This window comes from Bufo bufo, chromosome 4, assembly GCF_905171765.1.
Source record: "Bufo bufo chromosome 4, aBufBuf1.1, whole genome shotgun sequence".
Taxonomy (NCBI): Eukaryota; Metazoa; Chordata; class Amphibia; order Anura; family Bufonidae; genus Bufo; species Bufo bufo.
Window position 1 is genome coordinate 201,003,395 of NC_053392.1, and position 25,001 is coordinate 201,028,395.

General features: G+C 40.9%; 1 protein-coding gene across 1 annotated transcript in view; it reads left to right on the top strand.

Moving 5' to 3' along the window:
* Window positions 1-10,640, top strand: part of TMEM212 (transmembrane protein 212) — a 35,630-nt gene extending 24,990 nt beyond the window's left edge. Inside the window, exons 2-4 of the mRNA XM_040431070.1 lie at window positions 8,776-8,835; window positions 9,494-9,817; window positions 10,141-10,640. Of these exons, the coding sequence (XP_040287004.1) occupies window positions 8,776-8,835; window positions 9,494-9,817; window positions 10,141-10,161 (405 nt within the window). The 3' untranslated portion in view covers window positions 10,162-10,640. The remainder of the gene's footprint in view (window positions 1-8,775; window positions 8,836-9,493; window positions 9,818-10,140) is intronic.
* Window positions 10,641-25,001: the final 14,361 nt, after the last annotated feature.

Sequence of the window (25,001 nt, forward strand, 5' to 3'; positions counted from 1 at the left end):
ACCTACACCGCCACGTCAACCTACACCGCCACATACACCCATCCACCGCCTCCTCAACCTCCTACTCCTAGATCCAGATTATTTTAAATTTTTCTGTATTTTATGTTATTTTAAGTCATTTCCCTATCCACATTTGTTTGTAGAACAGTTGTCATGCTCTTAAGCACATTTTGATGCCTTTTGCAGCCCTCTAGCCCTTTCCAGGACTATTTTAGAGCCATTTTAGTGCCCAAAAGTTCGGGTCCCCATTGACTTCAATAGGGTTCGGATTCGGGGTCAAGTTCGGGTCAAGTTCAGGTCTCGAACCCGAACTTTTTTTTCAAGTTCGGCCGAACCTGCCGAACCCGAACATCCAGGTGTCCGCTCAACTCTACTCATGATGTCAAAATATGAACAACATAATGAGGAGGACTGTTTAAATGACAATTCTAATTGATCCACAAAATTTATTTGGCGATTCATTGATCAGACACCTGTTGTAAACTTTGCCATTCAGCTTGTTGTTAGAGAACAGAAAGTTGTGCAAAAAGTACTGACTTTTTATATTACACAGTTGGCCATGTGCATTCAAAAGTTTAGAGAAGGTCACATTGTTACCCTGTAAAGGTTAGAGTGCATTTTAGGTTCATGCTGAAATTTCACCCACAAGCCAAATATCCCAAACTTTTTGTGAGTAGTATATGTCGCCCCCTTAGTTCTGGCACCCTAGATGGCAAATCACCGTCATTTTCCAGCAGTGATTTTACCAAGGTGGGAGTTTGCATGTTTGCTCTGACACTGTCCAATTATTGCAGACAGCATAAGACAAGCCTAGGTAAGTGTGATTTTGCTAAATGTCCTATATCTCCAAGCCCATGCAGTGAAGACTTCACTTGAGGGCAAAGACACTGGATGGAAGTGTCTGCGGGGAGATGAAGAGAATAAGAGGGTGGATAGAAATCTCACAAGATATGGTAGATCTCAGTAGATCACAATTAGCTAGGCCAGTCTGCCACTGTCCACCATGATTGGACAGGACCAGAGCAAACATGCAGATGCCACCTCAGGAGAATCACTGTAGTTGTCACCCCATTGGCAAACCTCATTTAATTACCATATTGGCACCAGAACTAAGGAGAGACATAGCCTAGAAACAGGGGATTGCATTAAAAACAAAAAATGAATTACAGAATTAAGGGGAATTACCAATAAACAATGTGCACAGATTTCATTAGTAAAACTGATGACAAGTCCACTTTAAGCAAATGTTAATCATTTCCATGCTTCTACTTTCTTTCCTGGGATATAGTAGGTTTGTTTTGAGCAGTCATTTTGGGAGAGCCTGTTCCCTTTTCAGGGATGTGATCTATGCTAAAAGGTTAGCATTTAGTGTTTCTAATGTAGTTCTAAATAAAGTATATTATAAAGTTCTGCTGAATATTCTTGAGGGTGAAGCTCAACAGACATACACATACAATGTATACCGTACATACACTAAACATACCAATACAATACATTTAATAGACATATGCAAGTAGTTACACCTTTTAATTCATCTTTACAGGATCACAACTGCTAAACCCCATGAACCTGCTTGGAAATCTATCTCAACATCATGACTTCTGGGTCGGTCACAATTGTATTTTTTCAGAAGATTGGAGACCATGATGAGTGCTACAGTTTAAGAGCTGGTATAAGAGCAGAGGTCACATTGTCCTGGTTAACTGAACTGATGAGGACTGATAGAGAGGGTACCGTGTGTACTGCACAGTAATTCAACAGACTACCGTGTTTCCCCGAAAATAAGCCCTACCCCGATAATAAGCCCTAGCGCTATTTTGGTGAGCTCGTGCAAATTGTAGCCTCTTTTTCCTATTTGTAGTGGAGATGATTGGTACCCGGTGGAGTCTTCTGCTGTTGTAGTCAATCCGCCTCAAGGTTGTGCGTGTTGTGGCTTCACAAATGCTTTGCTGCATACCTCGGTTGTAACGAGTGGTTATTTCAGTCAACGTTGCTCTTCTATCAGCTTGAATAAGTCGGCCCATTCTCCTCTGACCTCTAGCATCCACAAGGCATTTTCACCCACAGGACTGCCGCATACTGGATGTTTTTCCCTTTTCACACCATTCTTTGTAAATCCTAGAAATGGTTGTGCGTGAAAATCCCAGTAACTGAGCAGATTGTGAAATACTCAGACCGGCCCGTCTGGCACCAACAACCATGCCACGCTCAAAATTGCTTAAATCACCTTTCTTTCCCATTCTGACATTCAGTTTGGAGTTCAGGAGATTGTCTTGACCAGGACCACACCCCTAAATGCATTGAAGCAACTGCCATGTGATTGGTTGACTAGATAATTGCATTAATGAGAAATAGAACAGGTGTTCCTAATAATTCTTTAGGTGAGTGTACAGTCGTGGCCAAAAGTTTTGAGAATGACAAAAATATTAGTTTTCACAAAGTTTGCTGCTAAACTGCTTTTAGATCTTTGTTTCAGTTGTTTCTGTGATGTAGTGAAATATAATTACACGCACTTCATACCTTTTCAAAGGCTTTTATCGACAATTACATGACATTTATGCAAAGAGTCAGTATTTGCAGTGTTGGCCCTTCTTTTTCAGGACCTCTGCAATTCGACTGGGCATGCTCTCAATCAACTTCTGGGCCAATTCCTGACTGATAGCAACCCATTCTTTCATAAACACTTCTTGGAGTTTGTCAGAATTAGTGGGTTTTTGTTTGTCCACCCGCCTCTTGAGGATTGACCACAAGTTCTCAATAGGATTAAGATCTGGGGAGTTTCCAGGCCATGGACCCAAAATGTCAACGTTTTGGTCCCCGAGCCACTTAGTTATCACTTTTGCCTTATGGCACGGTGCTCCATCGTGCTGGAAAATGCATTGTTCTTCACCAAACTGTTGTTGGATTGTTGGAAGAAGTTGCTGTTGGAGGGTGTTTTGGTACCATTCTTTATTCATGGCTGTGTTTTTGGGCAAAATTGTGAGTGAGCCCACTCCCTTGGATGAGAAGCAACCCCACACATGAATGGTCTCAGGATGCTTTACTGTTGGCATGACACAGGACTGATGGTAGCGCTCACCTTTTCTTCTCCGGACAAGCCTTTTTCCAGATGCCCCAAACAATTGGAAAGAGGCTTCATCGGAGAATATGACTTTGCCCCAGTCCTCAGCAGTCCATTCACCATACTTTCTGCAGAAGATCAATCTGTCCCTGGTGTTTTTTTTGGAGAGAAGTGGCTTCTTTGCTGCCCTTCTCGACACCAGGCCATCTTCCAAAAGTCTTCGCCTCACTGTGCGTGCAGATGCGCTCACAGCTGCCTGCTGCCATTCCTGAGCAAGCTCTGCACTGGTGGCACTCCGATCCCGCAGCTGAATTCTCTTTAGGAGACGATCCTGGCGCTTGCTGGACTTTCTTGGACACCCTGAAGCCTTCTTAACAAGAATTGAACCTCTTTCCTTGAAGTTCTTGATGATCCTATAAATTGTTGATTGAGGTGCAATCTTAGTAGCCACAATATCCTTGCCTGTGAAGACATTTTTATGCAACGCAATGATGGCTGCACGTGTTTCTTTGCAGGTCACCATGGTTAACAATGGAAGAACAATGATTTCAAGCATCACCCACCTTTTAACATGTCAAGACTGCCATTTTAACCCAATCAGCCTGACATAATGATCTCCAGCCTTGTGCTCGTCAACATTCTCACCTGAGTTAACAAGACGATTACTGAAATGATGTCAGCAGGTCCTTTAATGACCGCAATGAAATGCAGTGGAAAGGTTTTTTTGGGATTAAGTTAATTTTCATGGCAAAGAAGGACTATGCAATTCATCTGATCACTCTTCATAACTTTCTGGAGTATATGCAAATTGCTATTATAAAAACTTAAGCAGCAACTTTTCCAATTTCCAGTATTTATGTAATTCTCAAAACTTTTGGCCACGACTGTATATAGACTAAACTGCAAACACAAGATTTATATGTGCATCCAGATTTATTAATGAGAACATGAACAGCCCACATCCTGTTCTAAGAAGAAATTGACACCTGTACTTTGATGACAGAAGTCACATTTCAAACTTATAAAAGATAGTTTCATACTACGAAACATGATTATCACTTACCATATCACTTTTTTTTCTAAAATTTGTTTCTTCAGTATATTTTAGTAAATTTAAATATTTTTTATTTAGCCAATGTTTCTTTTGGAATTCTGTTTTCATATTTAATTATGAATAGCTTTACAAATGTATAATTAGAAAATTAATTTCATTTTCATAATAGTCATTCAACATGCCATAATACTCGGGGAAAAGCAGTTGATTTTGTTCCTCTTTCTCATATGAGGTGAGAACCTATGCATGGCTCCCTCTCTCTCCATTATCACTGTAGCATTACTAAACAATTGGCTGGAGGACTATATAACCCATTTGTCTCTTGTGAAGAGAAAGAGGCCAATAAGTGTCATTCAAGCGCAGGACAAGCTTTGTTTTGCACCCCAGACAAAGCAGGCAGATTGTATCCATCCACAATGCCCCCATAGTGTGAGCCCCGGTTCTAGCAGGGTGTGTTAGTTCTGTCATAAGAATTCCAAATACCATGCTCTTATAAGGGGCCCATAAAGTTCTTGTGTAACAGTGCTAGCCAACGCCATGAGTACCAGTCACAGTGCCCACATAACAGCCACACTGACATTGCACAAATGCCATCAATACTGCCCCAACAAGTACCAGTTACATACACTGCTTCTGAAAATACCAGTGATGTTACTTCACACATTGTTAGCCATGTATCCCCTTATAAAAGTGCAAACTACACTGTCCCCAATGGAAACCAGTCAAAGTATGCACTTATGTGATGTATGTTCCTTCATTGATATGAACTGCATGTGAACAGTGTAGGGAAGGGAGGCCAAGATTGTCTTGAACCACTTGGGGGGGATGTATCATCTTTCTGCACCATTTTTTGGGTGTAAAAAAGTTACAATGCAATAGGTATTTTTATGCTTCCCTCACCACTTTCCGAAAAGGAGGTGCGACAAGGGCAGAAAGAAGACAGGGCCAACACATTTATATTCATTTTCACCAGTTTTCTGGTGCTAATGAAGACAGAAATCTATGGTAGCTCTGAAACTTTATTACGCTTTACTAACGCTTGTTCCCGACAAAAGGCCTGTGTAAAGGTGCCACTGATCACCCTATGAACGAGCAAAATGCTCATTCATCGAGTGAAATAATCTTTCATCAGAACATCAAATCATCATTTCTGGGCTTCAGATCGTGCTGTGTGAACATTGATTTGCTATCCAGAAACAATGAATCTGTACGAGGAGGAATGATGGCTAGATCCAACCCCTGCCCTCCAGCCCTACTGTTATAGACATACTTGGAAAGCATTACATACTGTATAGTGCTGCGAAACATACAAGGTTATACATTCAAAGCAGATGGCCTTGACTACTTTTTTCAGCCACATTTTGTCTCTGTAGAGTTTGCCACACAGACATCTTAGGTTCCTCACTTTTCTATCATCCTCCACTTCCCGCTATCCATCCTCATCCTCCACTTCCCGCTATCCTGCTGCTACCTCCATACTGTGCCCCCTGTACTCCCTAATTCCCCCGAATACTATACTGCAAAAAATGAGTGTCATACAAGTAGTCCACTGTAATATTGTTCCCAGACTACCTCAATAGTAATACTGCAAACTACCATACCCTCAATAGCAATAATGCTCCCCAAGAGTGTCCCCGTTATTAGCAATATCCTCCATATTGTGTCCAATAATAATGACCGGAAAATAATGCACTAAAATAATAGATGCATACATGATATATGGACTGAGCTATCACTGTCCATATATTATGTATGCATCTATTATTCTAGTGCATTATTTTCCATGATTCTATAAATGTAGCCATGCACATCCGCATATCGTGCAGGATGTTTTGTATCTGTTTCTGTGATTTTTTTTCCAATAATAATGACCCCACCGTACCCCAGTATTAATAAAGGCTCCACAGAACTCGTAGTTGAAATAAGGCCCTCCTATAGTGCCCCCAGCAGTAATAAGGCCCCTCAATAAGGCATGCATATAAAGTCTGCATTAGTAATAATGCACCCTATAGTGTCCCCAGTAGTTATAATGTCCCCTATAATGGCCCCAATATTTATAATGCCTCCTGTGGTAGCTCATAGTAGTTATAATGCCCCCTGTAGTAACCCCAGTATTTATAATGCTCCCTGTTGTAGCCTGAGTATTTATAAAGCCCCACTGCAGTGCCCCCTCTAGTTATAAAGCCCCACTGCAGTGCCCCCTCTAGTTATAATGACCCACTGTAGTGGCAGTATGCATAATGCCCCATGTATTTTAATGCCCCCTGTATTATAATGCCCCCCTGTATTATGATGCCACCCTGTATTGCTCTGGCCTGTATGATAATGCCCCCCTGTAGTGTCCCCTGTATTATAATACCCCCTGTAATGCTCCTTGGATTACAATGCCCCTGTGGTGCTCCGGCCTGTATTATAATGCCCCCTGTAGTGCTCCGGCCTGTATTATAATGCCGACTGTAGTGTTCTGGCTTGTATTACAATGCCAGCCCTATAGTGCTTCAACATATATGCCCCCTCATCGCAACCTACTGCACCGAGTCTCAGGCAGTGCAATCACATGCTCACTAACGCCTGCATCAGGACACAGATGTTCGTGACCATGTGATTACCCCACCTGCAACCCAGCAAAGAAGGTTGCAATGATGTTATCACAAGATCTTGCACTATTCTACTGCCTCATAGGCTTCAGACCTAGTGCCCTGCTACAAACTGCTGCCCATGCGGAGGCAAGTTGGCTGCCTGAGGCAAGATTCTTATCTCACCTCATGGCAGATGCAGCCTTGATTGCTTGTGCCGGTGAAGGAGATTGCTGCATGTAAAAGCAGCTTTTCACCTCCACTGCCGAGCACGCAATTATCGGGAAGTAACGGTCCCTTCCCGATAATTGTCTGCTTATTCAGGCGGTGTAAATGCAGTATGACCTGCATGATCATCAGTAGAGCTGCCTTTTTGTTACTGTTGATCAAGTTGAGGAGGAGGCTGTGTTGTATCCCACCCAAAAAAAACTGCAAATTCCTATGTCTTGTCAAATGATATCCAATTCTTAAATCATAAATACAATTCCAGAAAAATCTAAGACCCTAAAAAACACTATACCTTAATTCAGTCTGTTACTAAGTGTAACATGTCAGTTTGTAGTCTGTTACTAAGTGTAATATGTCAGTTTGTAGTCTGTTACTAAGTGTAATATGTCAGTTTTTCGTCTGTTACTAAGTATAATATGTCAGTTTGTCGTCTGTTACTAAGTATAATATGTCAGTTTGTCGTCTGTTACTAAGTGTAATATGTCAGTTTGTAGTCTGTTACTAAGTGTAATATGTCAGTTTGTCGTCTGTTACTAAGTGTAATATGTCAGTTTGTCGTCTGTTACTAAGTGTAATATGTCAGTTTGTAGTCTGTTACTAAGTGTAACATGTCAGTTTGTAGTCTGTTACTAAGTGTAATATGTCAGTTTGTAGTCTGTTACTAAGTGTAATATGTCAGTTTGTAGTCTGTTACTAAGTGTAATATGTCAGTTTGTAGTCTGTTACTAAGTGTAATATGTCAGTTTGTAGTCTGTTACTAAGTGGAACATGTCAGTTTGTAGTCTGTTACTAAGGCCTCATGCACACGACCGTTGTGTCTTTTGCGGCCCGCAAACCGCGGTTCCGCAAAACACGGATGGCGTCCGTGTGCGTTCCGCAATTTGCAGAGCGGCACAGAAAGCCTTTAATATAACTGCCTATTCTTGTCCGCAAAGTGCCGACAAGTATAGGACATGTTTTATTTTTTTTACGGACCACAGAACGGAGCAATGGATGCAGACAGCACACAGAGTGCTGTCCGCATCTTTTGCAACCCCATTGAAGTGAATGGGTCTGCATCCGAGCCGCTAAAACTGTGGCTTGGATGCGGACCAAAACAAGGGCCGTGTGCATGAGGCCTAAGTGTAATATGTCAGTTTTTCGTCTGTTACTAAGTGTAATATGTCAGTTTGTCGTCTGTTACTAAGTGTAATATGTCAGTTTGTAGTCTGTTACTAAGTGTAATATGTCAGTTTGTCGTCTGTTACTAAGTATAATATGTCAGTTTTTCGTCTGTTACTAAGTATAATATGTCAGTTTGTCGTCTGTTACTAAGTATAATATGTCAGTTTTTCGTCTGTTACTAAGTATAATATGTCAGTTTGTCGTCTGTTACTAAGTATAATATGTCAGTTTGTCGTCTGTTACTAAGTGTAATATGTCAGTTTGTAGTCTGTTACTAAGTATAATATGTCAGTTTGTCGTCTGTTACTAAGTATAATATGTCAGTTTTTCGTCTGTTACTAAGTATAATATGTCAGTTTGTCGTCTGTTACTAAGTATAATATGTCAGTTTGTCGTCTGTTACTAAGTGTAATATGTCAGTTTGTCGTCTGTTACTAAGTGTAATATGTCAGTTTGTCGTCTGTTGCTAAAGAGCAAATGGGAGAATTATAGAAGGAAGCTTTCTTTACACTAAGGTCCCTGTAAGAATTGTGGACTAAAAAAGGCTAATAATATAAATCTCAGTGATCTGTCCCTGGTTCTCATCAGAAAAATAAGATAAGTATAAAAATGTGTTTCTTGATTCTGGTAAAATGCATAATATAATGATCAAGACATGATCTTCATGTGACAAATATCCTTTTCTCATACAGGCCCTGTCAATTGGCATTCTTGCACTTCTATCTTATCGTAAATGGACACAAAGATCACTGGTAATTTATTTCATATTTTTTAATATTAATTTAACAAAATAGGATGTAATTTATCTTATTCATAAGTTCAAGAAGTTTTTTTCCTGATACCATAAAGAAAACCTCCTAAAGAAGTCATCCAGGTAAAGATAAAGATGACTTATCCGTAGAAAAGGTCACCATTATCACATAGGCACGGGTCCAAGTCCCGGCAACCCCTCTGATCAGCTGTTTTGGGGAGCCACTGTGCTTACCGGAGCTCTGGTGAGAACTGTGGGCTCTCAGCAGGTTTCCAAGCACAGCGCCGTGCATCGTATAGTGGCAGTGCTTGGTATTGCAGTTCAGCCCCATTGACTTGAATGGGGCTGACCTGCAACTAGTCCATGTGACTGATGTACAGTGACGTCACATGGCCTAGGAAGAGGCTGCAGCGCTCATGAAGGGGTGGGGGTCCTGGGTGTTGTAGAAATAGTATTTTCCAGATAACCCTTTCAATGTCACTGAAATAAGATCTAATATTGAGAGGCCATGTTTAGGAAAACAGTTAGCTAATTGTTTAAGTTCATATAAAAACTGGAAATCACTGTGATTTCCAGTTTATATACCTACCCAAATATGCATTAATATTACTGTGAATTGTTCATATAAAAACTGACTGCATGTTTGGCATTTTTTGCAGTGGGAATCCGCATTTACCCTGAGTCTATTAAGTATCATCGGATCCCCTGTTCAATTTACAGTAGCCATTGCATCCATACTTATTGGTCCATATTGTTACTACACTTTTGCTGGAATATCTTCGACCAACTACATTGGCTATGCAATCAAGTTTCCTTTCCCTTATGCCAATTTTCAGAATGTATGCCAAGAACCCTTACACTATGAATGGTATCATCTGGCTTTACAAATCTTTGACCTGACCTCAAGTGTTTTCATTATGTGCTCATCATTATCTTTGCTGATCAAGCTATCGGCCAGGTTGCTACGAACAGGGACATTAAACGTAAGTAGGCTAGAGCTGTTTTTCTTTGTGAATTTTGACTTTTCCATATTTTATTGCATCCTTGGTTACACACATGTATTATGTGGACAGCCATTAACCTGAATGTCTTCCATGTAATTCTGCAATTCACTCTGAAGCAGCTGACGCCAAAATGTACCTTTAAAATGATGTATGACTTTTTACCCCGTAATTTAGAAGATCTTAAATTGTATAATGTGCTTAATGATAACACTCTGAAAATTTTAAGAATAACCATAATCAAATAACAATCACAGTGTAGCTAGTTGTCATACACTAACTAACATTATTTTTTGGTTTTCTAGGGAAGAAAAATTATCTGGTGACATGTTCATACCATGAGGGGTTGTCATCATGGAAAGCTGCAAAGAAAAATGCACTGATGCTTGTGTCACATTTCATTTACTTACATGAAATAGCAAATGTCTCGCCTGCTTAATGATGTATCGTAAACTGCACGTGTTTTAGGACAGGTTTTCACTAACATAACTTAAAAGGATTTTCCAAGACTTGAGAACTGATAACCTATCCTCAGGATAGGTCATCAGTATCTGGTCAGTGGGGGTCCGACACCCAGGAACCCCGCCGATTAGCTGTTTGAGCACCGGTGCCTTCTTTCAGCTCACCAAGCATAGCGCTGTACATTGTATAACGACTGTGCTTGTTAACGCGCTCAGCCCCAGTCACTTCTATGGGTCTGAGCTGCGCCCAGGTTATGTGACCCATGAATGTGTCATCACTGGCCTAGGAAAAGCTGAGAGAAGGCCGGCTCTAATGCGAGCACTGATGCCTTCTTAAACAGCTGATTGGCGGGGTTCCCGGGTGTCGTGCCCCCACCGATTAGATAATGATGACCTATGCAGATGAAAGATCCAAGAGAAGATACAAGCGGCACTTCTGCTTTCAGCGGTGCGGTGCGCGTGCCGGGAGGAAGATCCACAGATAATGGTATAGTAAGGACCAGCACTCGCTTCAGTAATAATTTCAAATAGATTTAATGGTCACATACAAATGATAAGTGACGCGTGCGTTTCGGCTACTGTGAGCCTTTGTCAAAACATAGTGTGTACAAGTTACAGACAATTTAAATAGCCCGCGATAGAGCCGGAAATGACATCAGGTTACCATGGCAACATTGTAAACAAAGGACACAACAATGCAGAGATAGTGATAGAACAAGTGGATGAGCAGCTGACACTAATTGCTTGATAGGGCACCAGGCTAGGCACTGCTGCAAGCTGTTAATCATATAATGCTGAGGATATAATATAACATGCTGGATGCTAGTTATTATAACAAACTAATTCAGAAGAAAAAAGAGGAAAAAAGAGCATAATTAATTCACAGTACACCATGCTTTACACTGCCACATTTTGCTAAACCTTGTTATATGATGCAAAATACTGAATGCAGCGGTGCTGCTATTATGCGTGGTAAACTTACTCTCTGATCAAGCACTGAATGATATATTTCCAAAGATATAATATAACATGCTGGATGCTAGTTACTATAGCAAACTAATTCAAAAGAAAAAAGAGGAAATAGAACATAATTAATGCACAGTTCACCATGCTTTACACTGCCATATTTTGCTAAACCTTTTGATATGATGCAAAATACTGAATGCAGCGGTGCTGCTATTATGCGTGGTACACTTACGCCCTGATCAAGCACTAAATGATATGGATTGGAGTCAAGTTCTCTGTGGAAAAAAAAAAGGAAAGAGGGAACATGTTGAGAGGGTCACTGCACAATAAAGTTTATAAAAAACTATTTAAGTCATAATCACGATTTAATCCCTTTGGTTCTAGGGTTTGGAGGCGATGGATCCAGAAAGCTTCTCTTTTTTTGAGCATTTTACACCTGTCTCCTCCTCTCCTGGGCAGTGATACGTGCTCTATAATCTGGAAGCGTAGCTGGGAGATGGCATGTCGGTGTTCCTCAAAATGATATGGGATGGGGAGTAGTAAATTTTTCTTTCTAATAGTAGATTTGTGTTTACAGAAATGGTCTTTCATCCTCATGGAGGTCTCACCGACATACACAAGACCACAGGGACACTTCAGGAGATAGACAACGAAATTACTATTACAAGTGAAGAAGCCATTTATTTTAAATTTTTCCCCTGTGTATGGGTGGGTGAAGTGTTCTCCTTTAATGACACTAGAGCAGTGTATACATTGAAGGCATGGGTATGTCCCATTCTTGGGTGTTGAGAGGGTGGCCTGGCGCTGGGTATGTCTGTCACTACCTACATCAGCCCTGACTAGGATGTCTCGGATGTTTTTGCACCTTTTGTAGCATATCATAGTGTCAGCTGCTCATCCACTTGTTCTATCACTATCTCTGCATTGTTGTGTCCTTTGTTTACAATGTTGCCATGGTAACCTGATGTCATTTCCGGCTCTATCGCGGGCTATTTAAATTGTCTGTAACTTGTACACACTATGTTTTGACAAAGGCTCACAGTAGCCGAAACGCACGCGTCACATATCATTTGTATGTGACCATTAAATCTATTTGAAATTATTACTGAAGCGAGTGCTGGTCCTTACTATACCACTATCCAGATGAAAGGTCATCAGTTATAAAGCCTCAGAAAATCCCTTTAATGGCTATGTCCACTTTTGAACATCACTTCACAGCTATATATTTTGATATATAATATATATTTATATTACACATAAAATGTACAATAAATGTGTAAATAAATTGCATTATTTAATGGCTATTCAAGCACGTCAAACTGCATTGAGACCAGAGCTGCACACACAATTCTGCTAGGCGTCACTGCAAACATATTGACAGACAGACAGCTAACAGTAAGCTCATATAATGCAGTGTGGGTAGGATTACTGTACAGCGTCAGAAGTAAACTGTGCAGATACTGAAAATGTAACAAATACTGGAAGATTTCAGCAAATGGCTGCATTCAGGGTGCGGTCCGCAAAAACACAGATCTGCAAAAAATCTAAAAATATGGATGACATCCCTGTGACATCCGTGTTGCGTGTTATTTTAATTTTTTTTGCAGACCCATTGTAACAATGCCTATTCTTGTCTGCAAAATAGGCAAGAATAGGACATCTTTTTTGCAAGGCTGCGGAACAGACATACAGAAATAAATGGGTCTGCATCTGATCTGCAAAAAATGTGGATCGGATTTGGAGCCAAAATAGGGTTGTGCGAATGGGGTCAAACTCTGATTGCGGGTCTGTACCATAAATCAGGTTGTAGTTCGGCACCAGTACAACATTTTGAATGTATGCTTTGTTCCTGGACCTGTCACCTCTCCTGACATATCTGTTCTAGTAAATGATTGTATTCCCCAAAAAATACCAATTCTGGATCATCATTTCTTAGGTGACTTTAGAAGGCCTGATGCTGTGCCATAATGAGGGCTGATTGACCATAAAACAAGTCACTTGGCACTTATTTAAAGTGCCTTCACACCAGCTGATGGAAACTGCATGGGGCGAACTGTCATTGCTATGGTTGTTTGTCCCCATACAGCTTACATTTTGTCTATAACACAACCCCTGTTCAAATAGGTAGATGTGCTGCCAACGAGCAAGCATTTTTATACTTGCACAAAAGATCCAATCAGCTGACAAACAAGCGTTTGCTAATTTGCTGGCTGATTCCTGCCCTGTTTACACTGGGCAATGATCAGGAACCAGTGTTCTAATGAACTGCTTATTGTCTGCCCAATCATTGAACCTTGTAAAAAAGCCCTCAAAGCTGAATATGTGGGCAACAGGGTGTTATTTGGGGTCAGTGATGACTGAGTCTAAGTGTTTAGGTACATGCCTGATTGACAACATGAATAATAACACTCAGTTGTCAATGTATTTATACATTTCTAGGATGACTTACAGAGGAACAACACAACACAGAATTCTAAAAAGAAAAGATGCTCCTGAATAGTTTTTTTTTAAGGGGAATAAAAGTATTTACTTAAATAGACATTAGAACTAACAGGTCCCATTTACACCCTTACTGCACCACCATATAACTGTATCTCATGGTGAGAACTAACTTCCAAAAACCTCAATGTGTAGTTATGTTATGGGGAATTCACGACCCTGCCTCTTAGTAGTGTTGCTGGCTGTAATATACAGGGTGGGCCATTTATATGGATACACCTTAATAAAATGGGAATGGTTGGTGATATTAACTTCCTGTTTGTGGCACATTAGTATATGTGAGGGGGGAAACTTTTCAAGATGGGTGGTGACCATGAAGTCGGCCATTTTGAATCCAACTTTTGTTTTTTCAATGGGAAGAGGGTCATGTGACACATCAAACTTATTGGGAATTTCACAAGAAAAACAATGGTGTGCTTGGTTTTAACGTAACTTTATTCTTTCATGAGTTGGTGCACCACCACATTATGGGTGTCCGGTCCGAGCATTCCTAGATGAACAGTTTCCTGGAAAGTGGATTGGTCATCGTGGGCCAGTTGAATGGCCCCCAAGGTCTCCCGATCTGACCCCCTTAGACTTTTATCTTTGGGGTCATCTGAAGGCAATTGTCTATGCTGTGAAGATACGAGATGTGCAGCACCTGAAACTAACACCTTAGATAAAGCATGTAATGAGTTTAACAGAGGAGATGGTTTGTTGTCTTTTCCCATAAGTACCCCCACAATCTGATGGTGTGGTATAATGGTTGTCATGGCAGCCGGGGGTCTAACAAAGTCCTCCAGTCCTGCTGTAGCTACATGCCATATGCCCAAGTCAGGTCCTATTGCATTGCATGTCAGTTTTACACTGACAGGGAATAATGCCTTTTATACTAAGTATACTAAAGGATTAATGAAGCGGTCAAATGATTGCATTGTCAAGTCGCCTAGTGGAACAAACACTAATAGAATACATTTTAATAAAGTAAAAAAATTGCATTTTATGCTTAAAAAAGTACTTTACATCTGCGTTTTTGCTGGTTCCAGCAGGCATCAGCAAAACGTTTTTGTTATGATAATACAACCGTCTGCATCTGTTCTGAACGGATCCGGTTGTATTATCCCTAAAATGACCAAGGTGGATCCGGCACTAAAACCATTGTAAGTCAATGGGCGGCTGATCCGTTTTCTCGGACACCATCCACTTACATTGTGTTTCATGCTGGAGCCGTCTTGATCAGTATCTCATGACACACAAAAAACGCTGCTTGCGTCCAGCATGGGAACGCAACCAAACGGAATGGAATGCGTTCTGGTACACTACATTCCGTTCAGCTGAATTTTGTCCCCATTGACAATGAAGTAGGGAGAAAACTGAAGATTTGAGATCCTATTACAAATCTCAATACCGGAAAGGAAAACGCTGATGTGGAAGTTGCCTTATTTTGCAATTGTTAAAAACAGGAAAGAACATACATATGGTATTGCCAGGATTGTTACAACTAGTGTTAAGCGAATCGGGTTTGGACTGCTCTATCTGAACACAACTTGTTTCAGAACTTTGTTTCTAATATGCACTCCGTACTGCAGTAAAATGTATGGACTATGCTGAGGCCTTCTTCTAAACACAAGTAAGCAAGACTTGCTTAGTCTCCTACCTGTGACGTTACAGTTCGGTTCTGCGCATACATTACTGTTTCAAAACCTGAACTGAACTCGGCTTCGTTAATGAGGCACAAACCCAAGTTTAGCTTCAGGTTTTGAAACAGTAATGTATGCACAGAACCGAACTGTAACGTCACAGGCACGAGACTAAGCAAGTCTTGCGTTATTTGTGGCTAGAAGAAGTCCTCAGCGATGCCCATACATTTTACTGCGTTATGGAGTGCATATTATAAACCAGGTTTTGAAACAAATCGGGTTCGCTCAACTCTAGTTAAGACCCATATAATAGCTGACACGTTATTCTAAAGACAACACAAAAAATAACACCGGTATTGCCATTTTCCTCATTCATCCCCCTCCCCTTAAAAATAATAAGAGCTAATAAGCTAGTACCCTGAAATTATTGAGAAATATGACTCGTCCAATCTCTCGTACTGCTACTTCAACAATGGCTTTCAGAATGCAACAACCAAAAGACTTTTTTCTCAGGAAATGTGCTATTTTTTGTGCAAAAGTAGTACAACAAACCTACACATATTTGGTTTCCTCATTATCATGCAGTCCCAAAGAATAAAGGCAATACATTATTTATGCCACAGGGTAAAGAATGTAAATTTAAAATACACACACGTATGCACACACAAAAACAATGGTGAAATTGCAGGGTTTTTTTCTATTCCCACCAAAAACTTAATAAAAAATATGTGAATACATCATGTGTATCCTAAAATAATGCCTTTGAAAATTGTGTCTAGGCCTGCTGAAAAAAACAACAACAAAAGCCATTTTACTGTTATATCTAGTGTTGAGCGAAGCAAAGCATTCAAAGAGGAATTCAATCCACAGTTTAGGAAAACTTGAATCCGAATTTCCTCACGCTTCGTGGTAACTAATCAGTTTTTCCTAAAATGGCAGCTGCACACCCTACAAAGTGAAAGTAAGAAGCCCCGGAACACGGGATCATCCATAATGCTGTGCAGCCAGCCAATCCGCAGATTGCCCTATAAATCCCTCATCTCCCTCTTTCTCCGCCATTTTCTGTGAGCTGAGCATATGGAGAGACGTGGCAAGTGTTTATGCGCTAGGGACAGTGTTGCTGAAAACGATTACCAGAAGAATATTAGAGAGAGAGAGAGTGCAAGGAGACTTATTCTGCGTCAGTTTTATTTATTCCTAGAATTATTCATTCCTACATCAGCCATAAACTAAGATATGTAATTCAATACCAATAAGATGGAAGTTTTTATTATTCTACTGCCAGCGTGCCAACCAATACCATCCAGTCTGTGCCCCTTAGGGGGGCCATCCTCATCTTTTGCTGGCTTTACTTCTTCCAAATCATTCTTCAAAGTCTCCACTTCCTAGAAAAGGCAGCAAGATGCTGAGAGAGGAGGAGCTGGATGTTTCTGATGACATATTCTCATCTATATTAGATGATGTGAAAAAGAAAGAAAAGCAGGTGGCAGTAGAAGGGCTCCTACCTGTAGGACAGGAGAGCGCTGGGGTTAGAGAAGTGGGTATGTCAGAGCTGATTAATTTTTTTTCAACAATAAGATTTTATTGAGTTGCATATGATAAATATGACAGTTTACAAATTGTGCATACCAAGCAAAAATAATAATACAAACAAATAAATTATATTAAAGAAGAAATAATAAAGTACGGTACCAAGTTACAAGTGTACAAGTATGCAATCATTGTATACAGCTTGTTCCATATAGATTACCTCTTTGTCTATTTCAACGTACACATTTTATATTATAGCAAGGGAATACATCTTACTCACTAGTGCGTGCTAACCGTATACTTTGATTTTTAAAGTAGGTAATGCGGAAGCGGAATCGCGTATGTACTAGATAGCCAGAGCATCCATGCATTGTGTGTCGCCACCCTATTTACCATAGATGAGGCGAAAGTAAACTCGCACTGCATATGATAATTAACCAGATTAACAACTTCACAGGACGACAAAGATTGCAGATCCTTCCACCTACGAGCAATCACCTTTTTAGCTGCTGAGAGAATATGAGCTATTATACTCCTACTTTCCTTAGGTATATTCCCTAGCCCAATGCTAAGAACCGCCAATTCTGGAGTCATTACCTCTGTAAATCCCGTAACCTCTTTTATTATTCCTGACACCGAGGCCCAGAAGCTAGTTAGGGGAGAACAGCTCCACCACATATGATACGGTGTGCCGATCTGTCCGCATCCCCTCCAACATAACGGTGAGTAGTCCAGATTGGTATGAGCTAACCTATTTGGGGTAAGGTACCATCTCATTTGGATTTTTCTATTCTGCTCGGCGTGATTTATACATTTCGAGGACTTTATGGACCAAAATAAAGCGTCATTCCATTCCTCCAGCGTGAATTCCTTCTTCATTTCAGCCTCCCATTTGTGCATAAAGGGTTTCTTAGCTTCCCCACCTACTAAATGCAGGAAAGAGTACCAAAAAGAGAGACTGGAACGAAGGCGGCCATCCGCGCCAAGAATCCTACCCATTGGATCTCTCTCATTTGCTGTTGTATCTAAATTGATTGATGTAAGGAAATGGCGGATCTGCAGATACTGATAAAACACCGAGTTAGGCAAATTAAAGCTAGCGTGTAGAGATTCAAAGGTTCGTATAACAGACTTCTCAAACAGGCTTCCCAAAGAAGCTATCCCACAGTTTAACCAGCTGTTAAGTCGGATCGTGGGGATATGGTATTCAATGACCGTTATAGGATACTGTTTCTTCTCTATAGAAACGGGAGTTCTACTTTCACAGCCATGAGCCCAAGCAAACAAAGAAGCTTGCATTGTGTCTAATGGCAAAGGGAAGATAAAAGGTTTTAGTAGATACGCTGCCAATAGTGATTTCAGCGATCCCCTTTTCACATACACCTCCTCAATCATCAACCATTTATGTGGCGATGACGGTGACCACCATTCCATTGACTGATCCATCAAATTAGCCATATAGTAACTGTAAAGGTCAGGGACTCCCAGACCTCCCTTCCTAAGAGCCGGAAACAATACATTCTTACTGATCCTGGGATGAGAGCCTCCCCATATAAACCCCATCATGTCATCTTGCAATTGTTTAATATAAGCCCTAGGGATTTTCAACGGGATACATCTAAACATGTACAGGATCTTAGGGAGTACCATCATTTTTACTACATTGATTTTCGCTATCCATGAAAGTATCCCTTTGTTATATTTGGAGTAATCCTTTTGAAGATCCGCTCTCAACAATCTATGATTAAGCGAAATCATCCCTTGTAGTGAGCTGGATAACTCTATTCCCAAATATCTTATCGACTCAGATGCCCAATTGAAAGGATACTCAACACTGAGAACCGAATGTATGCTTTCAGGTATATTGATGGATAGTACATTAGTTTTACTAACATTCAGTTTGTAATAGGAAACGGAAGTATACTGATTCAGGATCTCTAGTGCAGCTGGTAATGAATTTACAGGATTGGTGAGCGTCAAAATGACGTCGTCTGCATACAATCCAATGCGGTGCGTGTGTTTCCCCACCGTGATCCCCGATATCCGCTCACAACCACGTATCTTCTCAGCCATTGGCTCCATTACCAGCGCGAATATCAGGGGTGACAGCGGGCACCCCTGTCTAGTCCCGTTTTTAATTGAGAAAGGAGCAGATAAAAAACCTGAAGCCAGGACGTTCGCACTGGGAGCTGTATAAAGCCCCAAAATAGCTTGAAGAAAATGACCCTCAAACCCAAACTTCCTGAGAGTCTGGTCCAGGAACCCCCAGTGTACTCTATCGAATGCTTTTTCAGCGTCTAGGGATACAAATACCGTGGGGGCCCTGGACCAACCCGCTATTTGGATCAGATCTATCATTTTTCTAGTGCTATCCCTGCATTGTCTCCTTGGCACAAAGCCTACCTGGTCCTGATTAATCAAAGCCGGCAACACACTGCTGAGGCGAGTGGCAAGCAGCTTAGCGAACAGCTTGAGATCAGCATTCAGTAGGGAGATTGGCCTGAAGTTTTCGGGAGCGTCTGGAGATTTCCCTGGTTTGGGCAGAGTGACTATGGTTGCTTTAAGCATTTCTGGAGGAATATTCCCCGTTACCAGAAATGAGTTATATAATTTAGTTAGGTAAGGGACTAAGGTTGTGTTAAACGTTTTGTAATATTCCACTGGAAAACCGTCAGGTCCAGGGGCCTTGTTAGACGGTGTGGCATTAATGATTTTTAATATCTCTTCTGGAGAAAATGGTTTGTTAAGATTACTGAGTTCATCAGCAGATACTTTAGGTAATTCTAGGGGATCTAGGTACTTAGATATTGACTCCTCAGATGGCTGTACTGTGTTGCCATCTTTCCTTAGATTGTAAAGGGAAGAGTAATATGACGCAAAAGCGTCCGTTATTTCTTGTGGATGAGTGACCACTCTATCTTTATGTTTTAAGCTAGTTATCCTAGCCGCAGCTTTATGACTTTTCAGTCTGCGAGCCAAGAGCGCTCCTGCTCTGTCCCCAGCTTGATAATAGTTAGATTTTAATCTTTTCAGCCCTAATTCCTGGCGGTAGAGAAGAATAGATCTCAATCCAGTTCTACACTCTTTAAGAGCCGTTAACGTAGTGATAGTGTTACACACTTTATGGCATTGTTCCGCAGTCTGCAAACGGATAAGAGCATCCTGTATTGCTTGGTTCCTACTTCTATTCATTCTTGCCGCCATCTGTAGCAGGACCCCTCTCATAAACGCCTTATGCGTAAGCCATAAAGTGTTGACACTGATGTCAGGGAGATCATTAAAAGCAAAAAATTCTTGCATAGTGTCTATGCTCTTTTTGACTCTATCTGGACATTTTAATAAATAGGTATTCAATCTCCACTGCGGTCTAGGTAGGGCAGGAACCCCATCCTCCACTTCAATACTGACCGAATCGTGATCTGACCAGGTTGCTCCCCCAATGTCGGACCGTGACACCCTATGCAGGAGGCCTTTAGAGACTAGAATGTAATCTATGCGAGACTGGGAGAGGTGTGCTGTAGATAGAAACGTATAATCACGCTCATCACTGTGCTGGTAGCGCCAGATATCATGAAACGCAGACTCGTACAATGTAGATTGAAGCTCTGTACGCGTGCACCCACTTGCAGATTTAAAATCCAGCGTTGCATTTACCGGGATATTGAAGTCCCCTCCCATTATGACCTCCCCTTCCGCCATTTTCTCTACTTTATTGAACAGCCTCCTGCAGAAGGCCACTTGCCCGACATTAGGGGCATACACAGATACCAGGGTGAATGGTCTATTATCTAATGTACATAATAAAATGACATAACTCCCTGCTGAATCATTTACACATTTCTTTAGGGAGAAATTGATTGTAGCCTTTACCCCAATCAGTACCCCTGCTTTCCTTTTTTTCTTAGTATGTGAGTGAAATAAAACAGGAAAATTTTTATGCTTACATCTGAACGCGTCCCTGCTCAACAGGTGCGTTTCTTGCAATAATACAACATCACATTTAGCTTTGGAGACTTCTGACCAGAGTTGTGTGCGTCTGAATGGGGAGTTCAGACCACGCACATTGAGGGATAATACTTTCAGCCCCATGACTCATATATAAAATACCTTTGTGTCACATATCTCCTCAATGTCGCATGGGAACCCTCTGGAACCAACACACCCTGCACTTTAGCCCCATACTTTATAGACATTGGTACCAACAAAAAAGAAAAACAAGAAAAAGGCAAAGGGAAATGAAAAAGAACATAAAACATTAATTGAAATGTGGTCAATAAGGCCTAACTGGCCCGACCAGATAAATGTAGGTCTATGGACCTATATAACAAGTCCTGTAGGGCAAGAGAACAAAATTAGCTCTCTGCTTCGGACTAACATTGAACAATGTGAACAGTCAATTTTCTACTCCTGTATGAAAAGACTCACAAATCAGGTAACGTCCCAGTCTGCAGGAATCCTGTCTGGACGCGAGGTAGGCTCCTTTGCTTTGGGATTACCTTCATTCATGATGCCCCATTCGCTCAAGCATTTAGCCGCTCCTTGTGGCGAATTGAAGATCTGTAGCTTGCCATCATAGGTGACCAGTAATTTCACCGGGAAACCCCAGCGGTACCTTATCTGATGCTGCCTTAGGACCATGGTTATCGGGGCAAATTCCCTTCTTCTTGCGAGGGTAGCTGCAGAGAGATCTGCATAAACCGTGATGCCTTTAAAGTCCTCTGTCGGATTCGCCTCCTGTCTCAGGACTCTCAGGAATGCCTCCTTAACTGTATAAAAATGAATCCTTGCTATAGTATCCCGCGGCAAGGATGGATCAAGCCCCTTGGGTTTGGGCACTCTATGTATGCGATCGATAATTAAATCCCTTTCAGAGGTATCAGGCAGTGCGGCTTTAATGAGCTGCTGCAGAAAGTGCTCCAACTCCTTTGCCTCCACAGATTCTGGGATTCCACGGATTCTGACGTTGTTCCGTCTATGTCTATCTTCTAGATCCTGGATCTTAGCCGTCAGCTTGGCTATGTCTTCCTCCATAGCCTCATGGGCATCTATCAATGTATTGTGGGAGGAGGCGAATTCGGCCATCTTAGTCTCCATGTGGGACGTGCGCTCCCCTATTTGCTGGATATCCACTCTGAGGTCCTTAAGCAGCCCCAACATGTCCTCTTTCATAGAGGAACGTAAGCTCTCTAGCATTGAACGCATGATGTCTGCTGTTAAATGTGAGGAGTCGAGGGCTTCTCTCTCCTTTCCCTGGGTATCAGTAGAGAGCGATGCAGACGGCACTGGAGTTCCCGCCTTAGAGATCGGCGTGCGGACCGGAGATGGCGCCTCGCTCTGCCCAGAATCAGCCGGAGTTACTTTCCCAAAGAATTCCGTTAGTTTGGCCGGAGCATTTCGCTTCTTTACCTTCCTCATGGCTAAGACAGAAAATCAGGCTATCTTTGGTGAGTTAAATGTCACAGAAGTAGTAGCTGTGAGCCGCTGGAGGAATGTTATGTCCGGAGCAGACGCGCTATGCGACCGGCGCCATCAGCAAGCAGGCCACGCCCCCCGTCAGAGCTGATTAATATTCTGTGTTTACTGTCTAATAATCTGCAAGAGATTGCAGAAAAGAGCTGCAATTATATAAATACTGTCCCCCCACCTAAGTAGGTTTAAAGGTGTCGCACGGCCATTAACAATGAAGGCCGACTATACAGTGAAGTCTTCATTATTAAATGAAAGTTCAGCTACGGGCTAATTGGCCACGTGGTTCTTTACTGCAGCATGGCCGCAACACACCAGTAGCTCTGTGTGGCCGTACCCTAAGGCAGAGTGGCCTGGGTATACCTGATTTATAGTGATCTGTGATAAATTAATTCAGAACAAATAAAATTTTGTGGCTAACTTCAGTGAAGTTGCAGAATCAAATTTTTCAAAACTTCGCTCATTTCTAGTTATATCTATAAAAAAAAAATGCAAACTAAAAAAACGTTATGGCCAGGGTTGTAAAGTTAGAGTCAGTTTTGGGTGGGGTTAGATTCAAAGTCAGTAGAAATGTATCAAAATCAACTCTTCAGCTACAGAATAAAAATATTAAATATTATTATTTTGTAAAAAAAATGTATTAAATGCACAGCTTGCTGCATATTCACTTTCAAGGGACTTTAGGAAAAGTTTAGAAATTTGACTCATATAAATACGTTATCTGTAACCTATTATGATGAGCCAAACGTAAATTTGTTTTAACTAATTATTTTAAATACGTAATTTATGAAGGAATTGGATCAGAGCTGGAGTGTGGGAAAGTCTGGTTTCATGACTCCACAGCTCTGGTTATGGCTCTTGGAATGCAATCATAAATAAAAATAACAACAAATGTTTTGTTATAAAGTCACAAAAATAAAAAGGCCATTTCTAAAGAGATTAAAAGAAAAAGGCACTGCCGATTGTTGCTTTTGTGTTTTTAAACATGCTTTAGTGGTGCAGTCTGTGCTTCATTACCAACTGAACATGTTAACTTAGCTTGAATATGGATATTTGCTATGCAAATAATCAACCAACCTGGATACACATCCATGTAGCTAGTAAAAAACATAACAGTATTTGCAAGTTTACAGAGTAATAGTTGATGTGTTGCTTACAGCAAAAAAACTATCACGATCCTAATGCGCACTAGACTGATGAAAGGTATGACCACATATTTTATATGTCTGTGCATGTATGGGGCCAGTCTGTTAGGTGTGAAACCTGCAAACACTCTTTGTAGTTGCTTTGTTGTTATGATTTTGTTATCTTAATTTTACATTAAATATTCTTTGTTACTGTGTGATAGTTGGTGCCCTCTCTTTCTACATGTGTGTTCAGTCTGTGACATTTGATGAAATATTTCATAAAAGCAACTGGAGCACATTTATAAAAAAAAAAAAGTGTGATATTGTTGACAACTGTGTGTTGGGGAAAAAGAGTGCAAATGAAATTGGTTATGTGCCATATGCACAGGACCTGGACATTTGTAAATTCAGTGTATTTCAGACTGAGAGGTATCAGACTCGTATGACATGTGAATATACTGTATACTTGACATGACAAAGCAAAATACACCTAGTATAAATACAGTGGTACTTGAAAGTTTGTGAACCCTTCAGAGTTTTATAAATTTCTGAATTTGACCTTAAAATACATTAGATTTTCACACAAGTCCTAAAAGTAGATAATGATAACCAAATCAAACAAATGAGTCAAAAATATTAGACTTCCTCATTTATTTATTGAGGAAAATAATCCAATATCACTGTGAGTGGCAAACATACAGTATGTGAACCTTTTCTTTCAGTATCTGGTGTGACTCTCTTGTGCAGCAATAACTACAACTGTTTCCAGTATTTATTGATTAGTCCTGAAAATCGGCTTTGGAGGAATTTTAGCCCATTCCTCTGTACAGAACAGCTTCAACTCAATGTTGTTGGGTTTCCTCTCATGAACTGCTGGCTACAGATCCTTCCACAACATTTCTGTTAGATAAAGAGCAGGACTTTTACTTAACCATTCCAAAGCTTTAACTTTATTCTTCTCTAACCAATCTTTGGTAGAACAACTTATATGCTTAGGGTCATTATCTAGCTGCATGACCCACCCACGTTCTCTTGAGATTCAGTTCAGGGGCAGATGCTCTTACATTTTCCTATAGAATTTACGGGTATAATTTAGAATGCATCATTCAATCAAGGATGGCAAGCTGTCCTAGCCCAGATGCAGCAAAACAGGCCCAAACCATGATAGTACCACCACTGTGTTTCACAGATAGGAGGAGGTTTTCATGCTGGAATGGAGTATATTCCTTTTGCCAAACGTAGCGCTTCTCATTTAAACCAAAAAGTTTTTTTTTTTGTCTCATCCCTCCGTTCAAATAGCCTTCTGGCATGTCCAGGTCATCTTTAGCAAACTGCAGACGGACAGCAATTCTCTTTTTGGAGAGTAGCTACTTTTTCCTTGCAATCCTGTAAACCATGTTGTTCAGGGTCATCCTGATGGTGGACTTATGAACAATAACATTAGCTAATATGAGACAGGCCTTTACTCGCTTAGAGGTTACCTTGGGTGCCTTTGTGA